At 46.2% G+C, this 21,391-nt stretch overlaps 1 protein-coding gene across 1 annotated transcript in view; it reads left to right on the top strand.

The window, feature by feature from the left end:
• CTDP1 (CTD phosphatase subunit 1) overlaps positions 1 to 21,391 on the top strand; it is a 795,245-nt gene that overhangs the window by 139,527 nt on the left and 634,327 nt on the right. Inside the window, exon 6 of the mRNA XM_069219781.1 lies at positions 1,905 to 1,995. Within this exon, the coding sequence (XP_069075882.1) occupies positions 1,905 to 1,995 (91 nt within the window). The remainder of the gene's footprint in view (positions 1 to 1,904; positions 1,996 to 21,391) is intronic.

Here is a 21,391-nt window from a genome sequence, read left to right as displayed (position 1 = left end):
CTGTTTGCTCAACCTTCTAGTACGGAGAGTATCAGTAATTCAGGAAGATTCTCTAGCCTTTCAGGATCAGCTACAGAGTTGCTTGATAAACCCTGGACACCCACTACAGAGATATACAGAGGGGCATGAAGAGTATGGCTATGTTGGTGTGTGGAAAGGGATTTGGATCCCCTACAGGCAGAAGAAGTAAAGTGACTAATTTTTTGGCAGATTTATTTGAGAAGGGTTTATCATACAGGACATTTGTTGATTCAAGGAATATCTATTGGTAGAAATCCATTAATTTGCTGAGTGATGAAAGGGATTAGCCTGTGAAGACCACCAAAAGCTAAATATCAGTCATTATGGGATGTAGGTGTAGTACTCAAACTGTTGGCCAAGTAATAAATATTGGAGTATACGGGAATTGACCTAGAAATTAGCAAGGTTATTGTGGCTGATCTTTCAGGAGGGTTTCTGATATAAGAGCTTTGGATGTATCTAGTAGAGTCTACCAACCGGATAGGGTAATTTTTGAAATCTGAAAGGGACTAAGATTGTCTGGTTCAATTTATTTTTATCCTACTTTTGACAACATTCCAAAGTTCTGCATGGTGAGGTATATAAAGGAGTATGCATGTAGAATGTTGGAAAAAAGATGAGATGGAGAAGATCAGTTGTTAATTTCATATTTTAAACCATAAAAAGGTGTTTCAAATGCTACAGTTGCAAGGTGGGTGAAGTCCGTAATGAGAGAGGCGGTTTAGATCTGTAACTTTACAGCGCATTCAGTTAGAGGAGCTATGACGAGTAAGGTGTTTGTGAGGGGGTCGATTGAAGATGTATTAAAACCAGCAGATTAGTCTAAAAAAGACACTTAAGATTTTATTTTAAAGCTGTAAAACATATTTCAAGTTATATCTTGAAAAACATTGAAAATTCATAATGCAAGCCTCCTGTCTTGACATAAAATGACAATTCTTATCGGTTTGCTGAATAAAGAATTTATTTTATTAAAGACTAAGGAGGCTAGCATTATCCCCAGCCCACCCTTCCCATTTCACTGGAAGATTTTTTTCTGGTAGGTAGGGAATACAAGTGGACTTTGTTATTTTTTTATGAGGTTATTGAATTTTATGTTTGTTGTTTAGAGTTTACATTGGTAAAAGATCTAAGTAGACATGGATACATGTTCTCTTGATTTATTTTCCAGATAATTAAGGTGAAGCAGGAATATGATTCGGATGAATAATAGATGACACATTTTTCTTTTCATGAAGAATCAAAAAAAAGAGGAAGAAATGGAGGGCAAGAAGTAATTATGGGACTGAACTTCCTAATTCATTGTGATGTCTATTCATTCTGTGTTGGAAGCTTTTAAAGGTGCTGCTCAGAAGGAGTGAATGAAAAGTTTATGCATAATGCTAGCCTCCTTAGTCTTTAAGAACATTGTGATTCTTTATTCAGTGAACCTATAAGAATCGTCATTCCCCCCCCTGGTGCCCAGCCCTCCTCCTCCTCCACTTCCCCTCTGTGATAAGCCTTGTTTTGTAGTCCCACATTTACCTAGCTTTCAATGCTTGGTGTCCTATTTGTCACTTGTGCTAATTTCTTAATCCAAGCGTTACCAAGTGTTGGGTTTCTCGGTTTATAAAATGGATTCTCTGCAAGCGGCTATGGCAGCTATACTAACCAATGCATATATGAAATAAAATGCCCACAAATATAAACCGATGTCTCACTGAAGTGTTTTGCAAATGGCTTTCTGAACCTTATAAAAAGTAACATTGAAAACTGATCAATGGTGGGTTTAGATTGTAGTAAATGCAATAGGTCTTTAGAGTGAGCTATTAGCCAGCACAAGTTAAGTTTGATAATAAATGTGTGACTAAGGAAATTATTATTGCGTGTTTTCTTAATTGTAGGGTTTTTGGACCCTGAAAAGAAACTTTTTTCACATCGGATATTGTCACGGGATGAATGCATTGATCCATTTTCTAAAACTGGGAATCTCCGGTACGTATATCTGGGTGTAATTGCTAATCACTGCTCTGTCATATTATTGATGTATTCTGGACAGTTGAAAGAATAACTATTTCAACAGAGGATTAATCTTTACACCCGCATTTCTGTCTTGTTTTCAAAATAAAATGGTGGTGCAGAGATTTCTTTTTTCTTTTTTTTGAGGTAATTGTAAATATTTATCAATTGCTGTTTTCCTACCTAACACGGTTGTTCACTTCTGGGTTGGATTACATAACCCATTTCTTGTTGCCCTGCACTACTCTGACTTCATCCCTTAGTCGTGAAACTCAGAGTTCTCTTGGACAGCAAAATGAGGCCACTGTCCTCACCATATCACTGTGTCAATAGGACACAATTTTTCCATTCCTGGACTTTACTTTGATAACAATCATCACATCTGGATGTGTAGTCTTTAGTTAACTTCAATGTAATTATTTAATTCAACACACCTGATGCAATGAATTGTAAATGGAAACCCATGAGCGCAAAAGGAGTGTCCAGTGAAATGGCAACCTTCTTCAACCTGACATCTCTCTCTGCTACCACTTACTCACCATGTGCAGATTCTCCTCTTGTATCACCTTCCATGCCAGCAATACCTTTACCAATGTTGTATTTATAATATATATTTTTTTTAAAGTGCTTGATCACCCAAGATTCTTTATGGTATTTACTATGTAACTGAATATTAGGAACCCAACGTGAACAGCGGTGGAGTGCAAGGTAGTGGGGGCAATAGTTTGTTTCACGCTAAGGTGACTAGCTCAAAAAAGGCGCAACCTTTCTTTCACTCACTACAAGTGCAGATTCTGAAAGAGGGCTTAAACAGCTGAGTGATGATGGTATAGGCTATATACTGACACAATCTTCTCTTCAGCCATAATCTCACTGTATAGAACTTCTGTATTGTACACAAGTTTTAAATTGGATATTGGTGCAACATGCACTTAGCCTAGGTAACCCTGTATCGCAGCAGCAGACATAAATCAGTCCGTGGTTGTCACTAGTTGGGAAGTTATGTACTTAATCAACTGAAGGCATGCCAGTAAATATTGTTGCACACCAGGATTTAGTAAATTGCCTTAGTCTGTCCTATACTTCAGTGCTATCGAGAGTCAATTAAGGAACAATTTTAAGGTGTTGAAAGCATTCCCCATTGGAATGGATAAATGTGCTATTATGGAAAAAGATGTGTATACGGCAAAGAGTTGCCCTCTGAAGCACGACAGATATGGAGTTCATGGATTGACTACTCAAAATCGTTACAGAGATGAAGTTGTTTTCTTTGGGGCATAATTACCACACACTACATACACCAGGTTTGGTTCTGCTGTGTGGATCTGTCAAATGTGTGATGTACTTGTGGTATTGTTTTCAGTTATTGTTCTGTTTGTGCTGAGCTACAGAGAAGATGATTTCAATCTAATGATGCCGGTGATATTTTCCCTACCGCACTAGATGAGAATCGGTCTCATTGTCAGTCAAGGTCGGCCTTGAAGTCCCATTCTTCCCCACCATTTAAGTCTTTGAGGTAGTAAACATTGGGAGAAAAGGAGACTCACTGCAAGGTGTCAAGATAGGTCACCTCGACTGACTATTCCTCCATTTAAGTCATCCTTTGAGTTTGATTTGGTCGACCACTTCACATGGAAGAAGATCCACCAACAGTGCTACACCTCCTCTGGTGTTTGCTCTGACCAGTTGTGGCTTATGTACTAGACTCTCTGCTAGTTCCCCTGCCAACTCTGGTTCTGAAGCCATTTATGGCTCCAGTGCCCTCTCTGACTACAGAAGTTTCCAGCACTGGGCGCCGATCTGGCATGCCATGATGGCAATCATTAGGAATGTGGTGTCCGCTGTAGTGTGCCTCCCTGCATCATTTGGCGATCCTTTGGGATACCCCCAGAGGATTCGCTCTCAACAGCATTCACCCTCTGAGGCCTTTCCCACGGTATACCTTTGGTTTGAGCCCCTCACTAGGAGGCCCTTCATGGATGCTTATACTGGCAGCCCCAACACACTCCCTGGTGCCGCTGCCAGCTCTAGTCCCTCGCCAGGAACAGCCTACCCAAATGAAGACCACTCTGATATGATCCAGGAGGAAGGCTCAAAGAATGGCCTAAAAAGTTGTATTTAGAGAGGAATCTCAACGTGGCCCTACAGCAGCAGTATTGGCAAACCACAGACTGTATCTTTAGCTTAGACTCTGAACACATCCAAGTGTCCGATATGAGTACCAAATTACAACAGTTATAGCAGCAAGGCAGCTCATTTGCTACAAGTCCCTTACCATAATGCAGGCTTCTTGGCATTAGAAATGCCAGTGGGCTTGATCCTTTCCTTAAAATAGAGATGGAGTGCTAGCTTCTTCCACAGTAACCTCCTTCCATTAAGCTTTTTGAGGAAGGCAGCAAAGGTGCCTGAGTTATCCTTACTCTACATGCAGTGGAGTCTAAATCTCATATACTGAAGGTGGTGTTAAAACCCATTTTGGCATCCGAAGAGTTCCTGTTTCAGTTTATTGAAGCACTGCTTGGCCCCTTCAAGGTGGCTTCGGTCAAACACAATTCTGCTCCAGCCTTGAATAGACTGATTGTCTGCCGGCCCCAAACGGATCCCGACTTTCTCTAGGCCTATGCCTCCCTGGAATGTTTTAGTGGTTCAGCCACACAGAATTCTGAGGCCTTGTCAACTGCTTCCCTGACAGGGATTCAAAAACATTGCAGACCGTAAGCAAGAGTTTTCTCTGCTGGCAGCTTAGTCCTACAAACCGTGTACACCTTGTATCTTCTTTCTCAGTACTATTGAACCATGCCATTTGGGAGATTGTGGGCAAGATGTACCAAGTTTGCCAGACCATCTAAAAGACCAGTTCTCTGAGGGTGGTGAGGGATGGGCAGGATATTCTAGACAGTTCTTGAAGGCCAGCCTAGACACAATAGATTCTGTGATCTGGACTGTGGGCTCCTGTGTAGCCCTGAGAATGCACATATGGCTCTTCTGTTGGCATACCAACATGTTTAATGGGCATGCTTTTTTGATGTCACTCGTGTTTGGAGAAAAAGCAAAATCGGCCCTGGAATCGGTCATGGGGATTGCAACTTCTAGCCCAAGACTAGACAGTTCAAAAAGTTACAGGGCTTCTCAAAAGGATGTGTTTTCAGTCAACATTAGACCTAGCCTGCCCAGCAGCTGAACCAATTTTTGCTGCAATATGCATGCGGAGACAAAGGTAAAGGCAGGGTCTTCCAGCAATTCTCCCCCCCCCACCCTCTACCACCTAAAAAGCCACTTTAGCTTACCCTTGAAGCTAGAGTATTGTCCTTTAAAGGTCTGTAATGCCATTACATTGGATCAGTGGGTCCTGCAGGTCATAGCAAGGGAGTTTGTCCTTTCCTTCCAACAGGCATCTGCCCATTTCCACCCCCATCTCTTTCAGTCACAGGATCTCCTTTGGAGGGTATGCCTTTCCTGCCAATAGGGCGCTCTCTCCCAGATTCTACCCCCCACCCCCAAACTCCTCCTTCAGATCTTTCAGCAGAAGGTGGAGGAAATGTTGCAGAAAAGAGCAGTAAAGTTGGATGCAATGTTGGAAACTGGGCAGGAACACTAATCAAGGTGCTTCCTGATACCCAAGAAGCACGGTGAACTAGGTCTGATCCTGTACTTCATGGTCATGAGCTTTTATCTTAGCAAGGAAATGTTCAAGATACTGCCTCGGACTCATGTTCTTTTGGCTCTAAAAGTGGAGGCTGAATGGTGTTCGACTTGCAGGGTGTGTATCATCATCATCATACAAAGCTGTATTCGGTCATTAAATCATCAAAGCAACAAAACAAGAAGCACCAAATAATTATAATAATAAATACAGTGAATAAAAAACCAAGATAAAACGTGAGCAAGGGAAGTAAAACCATATCAGACCCCAAGCCCAGGGTGCTAAACATACATAATTCTGTACTTAATAGTATGATTCATTATAATTAAAACAAAACTAGCATGTGTGCACCATATATAAGGGATTGGCACAAGTTAACATAATTCATTTACAGTCTTTAAACAAAAAGAAAGTGCATATATGCCATGCAGCCACAAGGAACTTGATAACTACCAGCACCATAGCAGAAGTAGTATCACTTTTTAAGTTCCTAAAAGCAGAGGCATATTGTCTAGTGCCCAGGTTCCGGCAAATGGGCATTATCCATTTACGTCAAGAGGTAACATAAGCTGTGCAAAAAAGCAAAAAATATTCAACGGTTTCTGGGACTGCACCCCAAGCCGGGCATGTGTTCGATACAGATGTTGCCCTCGAGGTATATTTAAAGGACATAAGCGAAAACAAATGTATAAGCGCTTGACAAAGGGGATCAAGAATTATATCTAGGAGGGGCTTGGGCTTGTACTGGGGGTACCACTTAAGGTCGAGAAATTGATTGGTCAGTCACTCCTGGGTTGTGATGAAAAGATGATTGTTCCTAGCACAAGCCCAATAAGATAATTTCAAAGATAGCATTTGGGCTTTCCTTTATCCATGAAGATTAGCCCAAAAATCCAAAGACCCAAAATATGGAACCAATTTGACACATGCTTAAACCATGGGATAGGAGCTACATTAGGTCCATTAAAGAAATCAATAAGTGAGTTTCTATAAGTACTACCTTGTGGGGTGGTCCATATCCTTATCCAGTATAGCAAGGGTTTTAAAACTAGTATGTTTAAAATCCGATCAAGATAAATAGGAACTAAAGGAGTGCTGCGTGGGCATGCAAGTGATCCTCTGACAAAATTGTTCTCGCCCACACACAATCTGAGCTTCCCACACCTCAGAACCATAGGTAGCAGTGTTCTGTGCTTTAGCTGTATAAATCTTCAAGGCCGGGGGTATAGCTCTTGCGCCAGTACTCTTTTACAACCCCAGAATGGCACCTGACCTATGTTGCGGGATGAAAGCGCCCTTGTGTATCTGATCCTCCCATTTTAAATTATTTGAAATCCTGACACCAAGATAGTCTGTGGAACCAACCCTGTCCAAGGGGACACCATCTATAGAAATTGTGCATCTCTTGGGTGGGCCAGGACTAAGCACCATCAATTTTGTTTCGCTAACATTCATTCAAGTCCACGATCTGCACAAAAGCTGTAAACCTATCCATAAAATCTGTAGCCCTTTTGGAGTTTTAGACATGAGCAGGGAATCCTCCACAAAGAGTACTATGGGAATGTTTTGAGCATTTAAAGTGGAGGCATCGTTTGCACCACCCCATTTATGTGCCAGTTAAATAGCAAGGGTGCCAGAACGCAACCTTGTCGACTAAGCCCTACCCCCCGCCACCGCTGTATGAGGATGTGGTCATTTAATTCCCCCTGTTTGCCCCATCTCACGTATGTACCTTCATAGAGCCACACTAGGAGGTGAATTAGGTTCCAAGGTATACCCACTTTGTCTAAAACCTCCCATAGTTTCCGTCTGGAAACCAAATCCAAAGCGGACCTAAGGTCCACAAAGCAACATACAGACTTTGTTTAGCAAGTGTTACATATTTCCAATATAAAAGAGCCAGCCAGAAGAATTGGTATACAGTACTAGTTTTGGGTCCAAAACCCGCCTAAAGATGGGCCAATACATGGTTATCATCTACCCACTCTAAAAGCCTATCCAGGACCTGCTTTGGAAACATTTTCTGTAGATTATCCATAAGGCTGAAAGTTCTATAGTTAGCAGGGGAGCTCACTTCTCCCTTTTTGTAGATGGGTATAAGTTTCAGCACCCGTCCAGGTAGCAGGGATAGGGCCCTTATCTGCTATAGCATAGGATAATATATTTATGTAACTAGACCAGATTTGTGGCTCAGATTTATATCGATTCCCAGGTATTTTATCAGGACCAGGGTCTTTGGAGGATTTCTGGGAAGCAATTGCAGTACTGGTTTCTCCCAAGTAAAAAACAATGCGGTCATCAGGACTACTATGGGCCAACCCGGGCCCACCTTGCAAGGGGTTTGGTTCGATCTACCTCAAGAGAAGAGTAGCCACTAGTGTCACCACCATGCAAAGCAAAAAGGTTGGAAAAGGGGTCAACCCAGCTCTCTGGTTGGATGCCTCCCTTGTAATTTTTAGGAAAGTAACTTCCAGAAGGACCTATTGTCATTTTAATTAATTGCTTCAAGCAGGTTCTGCCAAACAGTATCACCCCAGTGTTTCTTCTCCTGCGCTAGCGCTTTATTACAGACAGTTCTAGCAAACCTAACACACCTCTGAGTGATAAACTACTGCTGTCTTTAATGCTGATTTAGCCTTTAGACAGTCTTTCTTGAACCACTTATTGTTATTTTTAGTCTGTGTAGAGACAATCCTCTTGGTAGTAGTCTTACTATAAAAAATACCCTGAAGTTTAAGAACCAGGGTCTCGTGAATACCAAAAATTGGAATATTTTCAACTTCAAAGTCCTCATAGTAAGATAAAGCATCAATAAACAATTTGTAGATCTCCTTGCCCAGAAAGGGGTTCGCTATCACGTTTGACCAGGTAACATGTTCATAACCATTGATCAGTAGTGGCTCAGGCACCAGGGTGGAATGATTATTTTGAGTTCTCAGAAATACATCACTACGCAGGGTAAGGAGTAAGGCATTCTGATTCCTATCGTGGAAAAAGTCAACTTTCGTGTCCTCTAACATGGGCCACTATCAAACATCGACTAAAAAGTTATAAATATTGCTGGTATGCTGTTCACTCTTAAAGGTAAAAGCGCTGCGCTGATCAGAGTGTAGGGTCAATACAGGCCCTAAGCCCTTGCTTAAAACGCAGCGCTGTTAGCTGAATGGTGTCACGCAAATAAATATAGTTGTTTTCCCATCAATCAGGGGATACCTCAGTGCTCGTCCTCATCTGCGATCAAATCGCTACTGTTAACGCGTCCCTCTATGATAAATTATTACACACTGGGACTCGTTTTAGGCCAATGAATCTTTTGTCCCTGTTGAGAGACACCTTAGGACGAGATAACTAATCAACATGTCAATCAATACGTCAATAATGTCATCCATATTTATCACAACAATGCATTTCACTTTAGTCAAAGACATTGATCAAACTCAAGACACCACCATGACCTTGCAGTCATGAATAACCACACCAGTTTAGTATGAGTTTAGTGATATTTATTCCCTATTTGGTTACAATACTACTAGTAAATTTATTAATCTCAAAACCAAGAAGCACGATAGCATAGTCACAAAATGGCAACTCTGATAAGATTTCATCAAAGCAAGAACCACAAACATTAGAATATAACATGGCGCAAACATAGGTTATTCCGAAGCAGAGTATATTAGCACATTGTTCAACAAAACATAGATTCAGTCATTTGTCTATTTGCGTCCGTTCAGTGAACTCGTCACTTAACCTCAAATTAGCATTGGCATGTTGGGCTTCATGCAAAACAATTTCGTAACACCAATTTGGAAAACATCTAACTATGGCTCCTGTCAAAAGAAAAGCATTTGGTACCTAGAAAGGAAAAGCAAGCAGACAATCACAATTTCATTGTCATATAGTTACCCTCCAAGGTTGGTCAGCACTCAGGCTCTGTCTTTGTCTTCAGGACATCAGTTGATTCGCCATCAAAAGAAATTCAGCTCCAGCAAAGGGCAAAAAGGGGCATTTCTCATAAGGAGGTAAAGTGTAAATGGGCGATCTAAGGGCAAGGATGGTTCTAAGTAAAATAAGCAAAGTGGCACAGTCTCTGGATCATATCAAATCGCATCAGCATCTCCCTAACTAACTCATTTCCGTGTGTCAAGGGGTTTTATCCCTTTTTCGTTGTACATTCCCCTAAAATCGAATTGGACAAAGGGTTGCACCCCACTATCTTTAGCCAATTAAAATCACATTACTTCATTGAATTTGTTACCCCATAACAGTTCTCACGTATTTTATTGGTGCTTATGATTGATGTGTTTGGTGGGTGGAATGTCCGGTCTTGTGGTCCTTTGCACATCTTCGGTCAGTGGCTCCATTGTCCATACAGGTTTAGGCGACCTTGTGCATAATGTTAATCTACACTGTTGCATTTAGCTAAAAATGTTACTACAGGCAGAGTGAATTTCATGAGAACGGATCTACTACAGCTACATTCAGCTTCTAGCTTTGGAAAAAAACAAGAGTTCATGTCCTTTAGCTAGTCAGCACATTGCACGTTCGAAAAAATACATTTAATATGAGAGTCAGGCAGCTAGGCCTCGACTCATGCTAACTAAGGCCTAAAAGATTTATTAGAATAGGTCTACAACATATACCTATTATTATTATTATTATTATTATTAGTGTAAATTACATTTAATATAAAAATGTCACCAACAATAGTCATTTTCATTAGTCCCCGTATACATTGGGGGCCACGCCCCATGGGCACATTTCAAGTGCATGTTTTAACAAAACATGTTAATACAGTTTCTAGGCAGCATTATTATACATTAATTCATAAACATTTCATGTTAATATAGATTATATAAGCTACGCTCTCTCACTACTATAAGGGGGGGGTTCAAAGGGGCAATTAACATCACCAGCAACCACCAAATTTAATAGAGTGGTGTAATTATCTGTAAAATCAATCAGCTGTGAGCCAGGGTCTGAGACTCTACACCCCTTGGCACTGATCTAGCATACACATTGATTATAACTAGCCTAAAACCTTAGTGAAAGTCAAGCTGGATGCCTAATAGGTCTGGTGAGTCTATTGTTAGAGCTGAGTGAATGCACTGCAAAGTTTCGTTAATTAATATCAGAAGGCCACCCTTAGCCCAACCGCTGCCGCTAGCTGCAGTTTGGGCCTCTACATGATAAGATAGAAAACCATCCAGGGACACTGGGGGACACTGGGGGCAATGCCCAGGTCTCCTGGAAAATACATATATCTTGTTTATTAACTTAAGCGACCCACTTAGGGTCCATTAAATTACTGCTTGGCCCTGCCAAGTTCCAAGACATGATAGATAGTATAGGACAATTCTCCCTAATATTAGACCTCATGCTCTGGACTGCCTCCCCTGTCCCACAATCAATAGGCCCAACCAACACCCCATCCTTACTCACAGGGGCTTCTATAGGAATTTCAGCATGAGCGTTCATGTATAGTCAATTGATAGCAACTCCTCTGATTTGAATGCTATCTACCAGAGCAGGTGCGTGTGGTTGGCTGGGGACAACCCTCTCATCAACTATTTCCCTGGAAAGTCTAGGTGTAATAGTAACAGGTGGAGATAGTTCCAGCCTTATGCCCACCCCACAAGGATTTCTAAGATAACAGGTGCCCAACTCAGTCTATAAAGTTAGTCACTAACAGCTTATCATTAAAAAGGATAGAGATTAAATCAAAATGTGACCCTTGCAAGACTGTCTTGTAGCTTCTACAATATTTGCTTTGATAACAGACATTTGTGCTGTACTCTTAGCCAATAGATAACCTTATTCTTCAGGGACCCCTGAGTTTCCGGGAATCCTGACTAAATCTTTGGCACCGACCATAAAAATAGTACCTCTTACTTCCCTCACCCTGGGCTTGTTGCTGTATTATTGATGGTCTTGCATCTGGCAAATACTGAGAATGCCCTAGTGGTCTTCCCACTGCACCCTAGATATAGCATTCCCAACAGGCCCCTAAGCCCAAGTCCCCCCACCCCCCCCCCAACCCCCCCCCCTTGAGGGACCTTTAAATGGGCAGCGAGAAAGGGCTTAGCGAGGTTGCCCTGCTTGGTAGGAGTACTCCCCTTTGCATCTGAGTCGTACATGCACCTTCTCGCCCCAGAAGTCACTTCAGCAAGAGGAGCAAGTTGGCTGATAGGGGGTGGGTCAGTGGTCATAGTAGACCCCAGGGGCTGAACATCAGAACCCTTTGGCAGAACGGTGCAAGGGGACCCTCCCCCCTCAAAAGGGGAATGCCCTGTCCACACTCAGTCCCATGCAACTGTAGCTAGAAGGCCGGCCAGGTACCCCCATTACTTTATCACGCAACAACAGTACCAAGTTCTTGACTTCCTTGAGTTTAGAGTGTACAGATGTCAAGTGGGGAGAACAGCAGGGTCTCGAAGGGCTTCCTTGGCCCAAAGATGTTTTGGCCGAGAGTTTGCCTCCATCAGGCTTCCCAGTACACACACGGGAGGCATCATCATGGGGGGCCCCCTATAGGCTTCCCAGAACGAGCAAAAGTAACCTCACCATTGGGGGTCCCCAACCTCTGCAAGTGGGCCATACCGATTGGAGCACAAGATGTTTGGAACCACCACAACCTCTGAACTTCAGGGTTTGCAGGGGGACAGTTCTCCCACAATAATACTTCACTTATCACACTGAGAGACCAATGGTCCGTCACATTGGTAAGTAGTTGGCATGTGGGATAATGCTTCACTTTCGTGTTGGGCTATCTCCTTTGATCCAGACTTACTTGTGGCATTAGATAGCTGAACCCTTTTCTTAAACATGTAAGGGGTTTTGTTTCCCTGGGGGGCACAATTTACAGAAGTTTTAATTACATTGCTTCTCAGAATGGCCTTCACTTCCTCAGTCAAGGTGTCAATATCCTCTAATGTATTGTTCTCCCTGCTAGCTTTGTTAGATGGGTGTTGCTTGGATTTCTTTGGGCCACATGTATAAGCAGGAGCATCTGCAGCTTTCGCTTGCCCATTGCCACTAATACGGGTCTAAAACTATACAAATGTTGCCAGAGCTCAAAGCTATTAAAATCCAAATTTGGCACTCGCATCTAGAGCGACATAGGGAGTGCTAGCCCACCCTCTTCTGGGCGATGACGGGTGAAGACAGTCCTATCTTGGCCCGGACACGTCCTGCGCTGCAGGGAAGACCATTGCTTTATGTAGCATGTCACTGCTGGGGTCTGGAAAGCAGTGCAGCCTGGGGGATGAAGTACCACCCCAGCGTGGCCCAAGACAGCAAGGGATTCCCTCTCTTGGAAAGCGCATGCAGGGTGTGTAGTTTCATATATGGATCTTGCGGTGTAACAGGAGGTACCCGTCATTTATGGAAGGTTCCTTCCACTAGCTGTTTGCAATCCTCCCCTCTGAACTAGCATCTGGGATATCAATAGGGTCATGGCAGGGAGTGTGCCACATTTGTTGTGGTTGGCGGTTCTCTGTGTTACTGCACCTCAATCATTGGCTGCTGTAGGGGAGTTTGCCGCAGCTGGTGTTGAATTGCCCGACCAACTCAGCATCCCCGGTGTTCGACTAGGGCTTTTTTTTTTTTTTTTTTTTAAATCAGTCTGCCCAAATCTCACCTAGAACATTCTGGGTGCATACTGTGCCAGGGGGCAGAAATGGACACCTCTGTGTGAGCTTTCCTCCCTTATCCCCATCTCAAATCCAAGAGTGTCTGTAACAATGAGGATCTGATTCTGAGGAATCGGGAGGGAGCTCAAATTCCAGTTCTTTGCTTGCTAAATCTTCTGGCTTCTCGTATCATACTGGTACTGCACATAAACTGGCACATGTGGGCAGTATAAATTGGTTCCCACACAGGGTGATTATATGACATTATAAAATCTCTCTGGGCACGGTAATGTATTTGCTATAATGGTCAGTAGTTTTGAACCTGGTACAAGGGAAGCCCTGACACACAAACCTCCTCCCCTCGCCCCTGCAGCAGTGGTCAGAATAATGGCAAATGTGTTCACTGTGGGGGAGGTGTGTGCACCTCGAGGAACTTGCGATCGAGGGCGTTTGGTCTGGATAGCAGGTTCGGCACATCAGAAGCTAGAGGTACAGGTGATTCATCTGGTACTTAATGCCTTACTGCCCTCACATTACAGCTGATCTGTCCACAGCTCGACAGACCAATCAACCACAATGTGGTTTCTGTCAGCAGGGGAGGTGTAGGGGCTCATTTTCTCTGTAGAGAATCTCAGATTTTGGGCCTCTGTGCAGTCACATCGGATTTGGTTGGTTGCCAACCATGTTTCTGGATCTCTAAACAGAACTGACAGCCTGAGTCGGCTTCATCTTGCTAATCAAGTAGCACCCACACCTTTAGCTGTTTGCCACTTTACACTGCCCTCAGTTGTCTGCTCTTCAGTTTTTGCTGCATGGAGCCTTAGGGGATGAATTTATTATTATTATTATTTTTTAAATATATTTTTATTAACAATTCGCTGTTTTACATTACATAAATACATTTATATTGCTGGGTGCATTTTGTTCAGATCTTACATTTTACCTATAAAAGACATATCTTTTTATGGAACGCCGCATATATGTTATGTCTTGCTTTTTATTCGTTCTGATCTTTCTTGGGTTCGCGATTCCCTTAGCTCTGGTATTCTAGCGCTCTTGTCCCTAGGGGTCCTACTCATTGTTATTTTGTGGTACCCTTACGCTTTGTGTGTCTGTATAACAGCTTTAATTCTACATTAAACTATGTACAAGCTTGGAGGCTATTCGTGGGTGGTACTTATGTTGACTAGGAGGTCTCACATTGGGGGTTCTATTACTATGGGGGACAGTTATCTGTCTTTGATCGCTTTCCTAGTGTTCTTTTGTGTTTGCTGTCAACCAACTCTCTTCCGATCATTGTGTCTTTTGTTTGTTGGTGGCATGTTCGACTAATTGTCTCTCTGGAGTTTCTTACTCTTCTTCTAGTGGTGGAACTATTGGGAGCTACCAGCATCTCATCCTAATACTCTCTCAGGGTCCTATTTCTGTATGTTCTGCACTGGAAGCCATTGGTCCTTTCATTATGTCTTCCCATCTTATCACTAGGTTTTCCCATTCTGGGGCTATGGGAGTCTGTCTGATGCCTTTTGCTTCCTCCGCTTTCAGGACCTATAACTCGGCTCTGGTCCATTTCGTGACATTGTTTTTCCATTCAGCTAGCGAGGGGGGGGCTGGAAGCCTTCCAACCCCTCGTAATCAGTCTTTTATAAAGAGCTAGGGCTAGGTCGAGAAAACGGTTCTCAATCTTTCACAGTACCGTACCTGTTTTTAGGCCCAGTAAACATATATCGGGAATTAACGGCAGCTCCGTGCCATATAGTCTTGTCATGACCGCTGTCATTGCTGTCCAACCAGTCTGTAACACTGAGCATTTCCACATCATGTGGTCAAAGTCCACCTCATTGTCCCCGCACCTGGGGCAATTCCTCGGGGTTCCCCCATATATACGGAATAGTCGGTGAGGAGTGAGGTACGTTCTATGTAGATAGTTATATTGGATGTATTGTAAGCGAGTGTTGCGCAAGATCCCCCGAGGATATGCCAGGGCCCTGTTCCATTCTGTCTCGGATAAGTCGTGTCCTATCGTTTTTTCCCACCTCTCTTTCAGAGAGTGCAGGGGGTCAAGTGCATTATCTACCTGGGCCCGATATAATTTAGCAATCAAGTGGGGTTCTTCACCCAATGTCAGTAGGGGGTGTATTACTCCATGGATCATGGGTTCTGCATTAATCGTGTCCCAGTGGCTTTTCAGAGTATGTACCAGTCTCCCGAAAAATAGGAATTGACCCCGGGGGACCCTCTTTCCCACCAAGTCATCGAAGTTTCTCAACACCCATTCCTTGAAAAGCTCACCCACCGTCTCTATTCCTGCTCTGGTACATGGTCCCAACCCCAGGCCCCTGGAGCCCATCCCCTTTGGGTCTACAACTAAGACCGACAGCGGTATCGCCGGAGAGTAGGGGGGGCCCGATCCCACCCTTTTTGTACATCTCTTCCAGTATGTCATTGCAACTTTTAGTCATTAGGTTGCCTCCAAGGGGGACAATCCGCCTCTCAATCATATGTGCTATTATTCGAGTTGTGTCCAATATTCCGTGGGAGGTGAGCAGGTCCATCTGTCCTTTGCCCATCATCCATCCGGACACCCATTGCAGTTGAGACGCTAGATAGTATGCCTCTAAGTCGGGCACCCCCAGACCACCCATTCACGACGGTCTACATATAGTTGTTAGTGCTATTCGCCTGCGGCCGTCTTCCCAGATTAGTTCTCGGAGCAAAGCGTTCAGTTCTCGGAACCACAGCGGTGGGATCCATAACAGTAAATTAGTGAAATAGTAAAGGAGGCGGGGGAGCATGACCATTTTGGATAATGCCACTCTGGCCATTATTGTTAGTTTTAGTGATCGCCAGAAGCCAACCGATGCACGCAGGGAGCGGAGCGTCTTATCTAGGTTGCCATCCCGAAGGTCATCCAATTCATGGAATATTTGGATGCCCAGATATTTAAAGGTCCATGGGGCCCGGTTCACGTCCCTTGGGCATGTCTTGGGGGGGTATGCAGTCTGTTTGCATGGGAAATACAAATGTCTTGCCTCGGTTGAGGCAAAGTCTCGATAGCTCCCCGAAATCCTCCAGGATCCTCAGAGCCCAAGGGAGACCACTGGTTCCATCTCTCAGATACACTAGAATGTCGTCAGCGTATAGGGAGATAGTGTGCTCGTTTGGTCCCCATTCAATTCCTTTGCCCACTCCCTCTTGACGTATCTGGGCCGACAGTGGCTCAATTGCCAGTGCAAATAGCAATAGGGATAGGGGCCATCCCTGTATGGTTCCCTGATATACCGGATATGTGTCGGATATTGTTCTACCCGTCTTTACCCTGGCTAGTGGGGATGAATATAGTAGGTCCACCCATTTAACCCAGTCCTCCCCTAAACCCATTTTAAGCATCACAGCTCTGAGGTAGTCCCATCTAATCGAGTTGAAGGCCTTCTCGAAATCAACTGCTAGTAAGACCCCCTCAGGAGGTTTCTCTTTTCTTGACATATATAAGATAGCCGAGATTCGCCTTAAGTTTAGTGAGGTGCTGCGGCCAGGTACAAAACCGTTCTGGTCTGCATGAACCAATGTGGTCATAAGGGGAAGTAATCTGCTAGCCAAGATCTTGCTAAGAATCTTAAAATCGCTGTTTAGCATTGATAAAGGACGAAAGTCAGCCACTGATGCCTCCCTGTTTTTTGTCTTGGGTAGTGGTACCACCAAGGCCTCCCGCAGCGTGCACAGCAGCTCCCCCTGGCGGAGAGCCTCCGCGTAAACCTCCGCCAGTTGGGGCACCAGTGGTGTCTTATATTTTTTATAAAAGTCCATTGGGAGGCCATCTGTACCGGGTGTCTTCCCGGGAGCCAACCGTGCTATGGCCTCGCTTATCTCCTCCATTGTCACAGGACCCCCCAGGCTATCTCTCTCTGCCATGCTCAGGGTTGGGAGAGAAATTCGCTGCAGATGATTCTCAAAGGTCTCCACCCCTAGGTCGCCAGGTTTCCTGTACAGGTGCATATAATACTCCTTAAATGCATCGTTAATTGGGCCTGGACTGCGTCTGCATATTTCTTCTTTGTCTTGTACACTCGTTATGGGCTCTCCACCCCACCTGGGCGCACCAACCACGCCAGTAGTTTCCCTGACCTGCTCTCCTCTGATGGTACTGATGCCAGGTATTTTTGCATGCTATGGCATCTAAGCTGCTCCACAATCCGGGAGTGCTCTCTACGGGCTTGACTATACTCCTCACTTTCCTGATTTTCCAGGTCCTGTCTCAGCTCCCCTGCATGTATTTTCTCCTCTAAGGCGGACAGTTCTATTTCAAGTGTGCGCTTCACCCCCACTGATTGACCCAGGCAGAAGCCCCTCGTCACCAACTTGAGTGTTTCCCATTCTGTGGCCGTAGATGGGGTGGATCCATTATTGATCTTAATATGTTCTGTCAGGTGGCACCGAAGGGTGTCTCTATATGTCTGGTCCTCCAGCACTCCGGTGGACAGTCTCCATGAAGGTATTGGGGGCCTGTCCTCCGAAATTCTTAATGTCAACAGCAAGGGGTTATGATCTGACACAATGTGCGGGCAAGATACTCAGAGCGGGTCATATAGCGCGCAAGGCCCGCCGTACATGTCATTCTGTCAATTCTAGTGTGCAGCCGGTGGAGGCCTGAATAATACGAGTAGTCTCGGTCTTGCGGATGGTGCTCCCTCCAGATATCCACTAGCCCCCAGGCGTCCAGCCATTCACAAAGTTTTTGGGCTATCCTAGTAGACACACTGCCCTGTAGCGGGGGGACTGATTTGTCCATGCTGGTGTCTAGTATTGCATTAAAGTCCCCTCCCACTAGCAGTTCTCCTGTACACTGACGGGTAAGATGGCTCGACAGCCTAGTGAGAAAGGGGACCTGGTCCTGGGTGGGGGCGTAAATGCAGCTCATGACAATTGGAATACCATGGAGTCTCCCCTCCACTATCACACAATCTGCCCTCCCGGTCTATATTGGATGAATCTATTCTTAGTGGGACCCCAGCCCTGACTCGTATCAGCACCCCTCTTGCATAAGCTGAGTACTACGTGGCAAACACCTGTCCGCTTCATCTGCGCCTCAATTTCTCCACCACCGCAGTTACTAAATGGGTCTCCTGCAGCATTGCCACCTGCACACCTCTTCTCTTAAAGTAAGTGAGGATTTTATGCCTCTTGGCCGGTGTGCCCATCCCCCTAACATTCCATGTTAAGAGATTGTAGTCTGCCATTTTAATATAGTAGTCTGATGACCGCGCCCTTGGTTCACCCTGGCTTACGGTTTACCCCTTCCCATGATCAGACTTATGTGATCGCTATACCATACCACCCACTCAGCAATGTTAACCTGTAACCATAAACCCCAACTCCCCCACCCCGGGGCACCTGCTAACCTGCAGGTAGCCCAGAAACACGTGCAACAGTGCAAATTGTTCAACCATGTAGCTACAGTTCTCGCCAGCCTAATTGGACCAGCGAGGTACTGATTCGGGGGGTGGCCAGGTCCGGAGGGGCCTCCCATTCTCCTGCCGTGCCCCAGCACTAGGGCCTCCCGTGTCATATTTATCCGAGTTCGTCAGCAGTCTGCGGTGTTACCCTGGGAGCTCGCACCGAGCCGCTCAGGCCCCCATCCGAGGACAACACTGTCTCTTCTGAGTCTTCTTCTGAGCCCCCCGAAGGGGAAGCCCCACCCCCGACCCGGGCCGCCGCCTCCAAGGCTGATCTCTTGCCTTTTTCTTTTTTGTGTTCGTGTTGGCGCCAGCCTTGGGCGATTCCCGGGCCTCCGCGCCCCCGGGGTACGGCGAGTCTGACCCCCAGCTGCACCCCCACCAGCGGGTCGCTCAGCCCAGGGGCCTCGTTTCTCAAGCCACTCCCAAGCCTCTTCCGGTGTCTGAAGGAAAGTGGTTTTCCCCTCTACTATCACTCTCAATCTGGACGGATACAATAACGAATATTGAATCCCTTCGTCTCTGAGGGCCCTTTTGACTGCCAAAAAGGAGGTTAGTTTGTTCTGAACATCTAAAGTGTAGTCCGGGAATAGCGTCGCCTCGCCGTTCACTACTCTAAACAGGCCCTTCTCTCGAGCCTTCTGTATAAGAGTATCTCTGTCCTTGTAGTGCAGCAATTTGGCAATCACTACACAAGGCGGCCTGTCGGGGGCGAGAGGTCTCGAAGGCATCCGGTGTGCTCGCTCCAGCGTGAAGAAGGGTGACAGGCACCCGGGCGCAACCGTTGTACTAAGCTATTTCTCCAGGAAGACCACCATGTTGGTTCCTTCGGCCCCCTCCGGAAGGCCCACCACGCGCACATTGTTCCTCCTGTTTCTCCCCTCCGCGTCCTCAGCTCTCTGTTCAAGTCGCGCTACCCTGGAGGCCAGGGAGGTCACCTCGGCAGCAAGATCTTCCTGTTTTGGCCCGATGTCTGCCAATGTGGATTCCGTTTCCTTGACCCTGTCCGCCAGATTATGGTGGTCTGCTCACAACAGGCCTACCTCGACCGCTACTTGGTTGATGTCGCGTTGTAGTGTGGTCTTTGTGTCTTCAATCGCTCCTAATATTCTGTCTAGTGTTTCCTGCACGTTGGGATGTGAGTGGGACTGTTCTTCCATTTCTGTGCGCCCTGGCGGCGATCCAGGATCCATGTTTTTCTTCTTGTGTCGAGCCTTGGGGGGCATCGGCCGGGAGGACGGGGAAACCGCACCCCCAGGACGCAGGCCTGATTCTATGGGCAGATTCTCCTTGTTCCAAGGTACGGTACCTCGGCAATCGCAGGCCCGGACCCGGTCTCAGATGGGCCCTTCTCGTGTCTCCTGTTATCCTCGGTTTTCTCCTTTGATGCCTCGGCCGCTGTTTTCTCCGGTGCGCACCGCAGAGCGAAGCATTCCCCCAGATCCTGCCGCTGATCCGCCGCTCATCAGGAGACCGCCGTTGTTACTTCACTGCTTGGGATGTGTGGGCCTCTCTTTACTCCCCAAGGGGGGCCGCCCTCTAGATCCGACGCTATCTGTTTTGGCGCTTTGATGCTGCTTCTCTGAGCACGCATCCGGTGCCCCGTATTCCGGCCAGGCCTCGCCAGGCCCCCCGTCACGTTCACAAGGCCGCCGCTTCAACCTCGGCCTGAGCAGCACAGTCACCGCATGGTCTTGGTCTGCCCTGTTCACCCCCTGGGGCCGATGGCTCTCTCCCTCGATCTGCTACCGAGGGGTCCTCCACTTTGCCCCATGGCACAGGGAAGCGCGCGCTCGCCCCAGCTGAGGCCTCCAGTCGATTTGTTAGCGCCGCACCCGGCTCCTTACGAGCACGTCCGTGGGTCGGGCCTAGGTCGGCACAGGCCCGCTCTTCTTCGCTCCAGCTCGGCCCCGGCCTCCGGGTATTCTATTAAGCGCAGCCGCTACCGGCGATCTTGGCTGCCGCTGCACTCACCCCGAAGCTGCCGCGCCTCCACGGGAGCCCGGGCCGCTCACCGCTCCCGCTCACCTCTGGAGTGCGTTCTTCCGTCCCGATTTCGGGACTTCGGAGAACAAAACCACTTCAGCTCCCGCTTCAGTCTGAGCGGCCGCTGGCTCCGATCCAGGTCTGCGTCCAAGTCCCCGGCTCCGGCCGAGTGGTGGGCCGCAGGCCCAGGAGTCCGTCGGCTCGTTCAGAGTTCGCGTGACAGGGCCCAGACAGCACTCCGTGGCCCCCCCGACAAACTCCCTCAGGTCTCCGCTGCTTTTCCAGCCCCGATTGCACCCGGGCCGGCTCGCTATATTCGGATAATTGCAGGCCCCTCCGGAGCGAGGGGATTATGCGTGTGCCATCTTCGGCACCTTGGCCACGCCCCCGGGGATGAATTTTAGTTGGTGTGAAATTGAGCACTTAATTTTACGTTTCCCGCCTCCCCCTTCCCCTTGTTTGGGTATTGAAGAAGCTGTGTCAGGCCTGGACTCAACTTATTCTTGTCGCTCCACCCTGGCGGTTAAGGTTGTGGTACACAGACCTCCTGTGAACCTCCCCTCTTCCTCCTCTGCAAATACCTCTCAGAGAGGATCTTGTCTTTAGAGCTCCAGATCATGCTTGGAGATTGAGCGGAGACGTTTAGGCTCCCATAGACTGCC

Source organism: Pleurodeles waltl, chromosome 2_2 (assembly GCF_031143425.1).
Source record: "Pleurodeles waltl isolate 20211129_DDA chromosome 2_2, aPleWal1.hap1.20221129, whole genome shotgun sequence".
Lineage (NCBI taxonomy): Eukaryota > Metazoa > Chordata > Amphibia > Caudata > Salamandridae > Pleurodeles > Pleurodeles waltl.
Note: the sequence above shows the minus strand (reverse complement) of the source record. Positions and strands in the feature narration are given on the sequence as shown.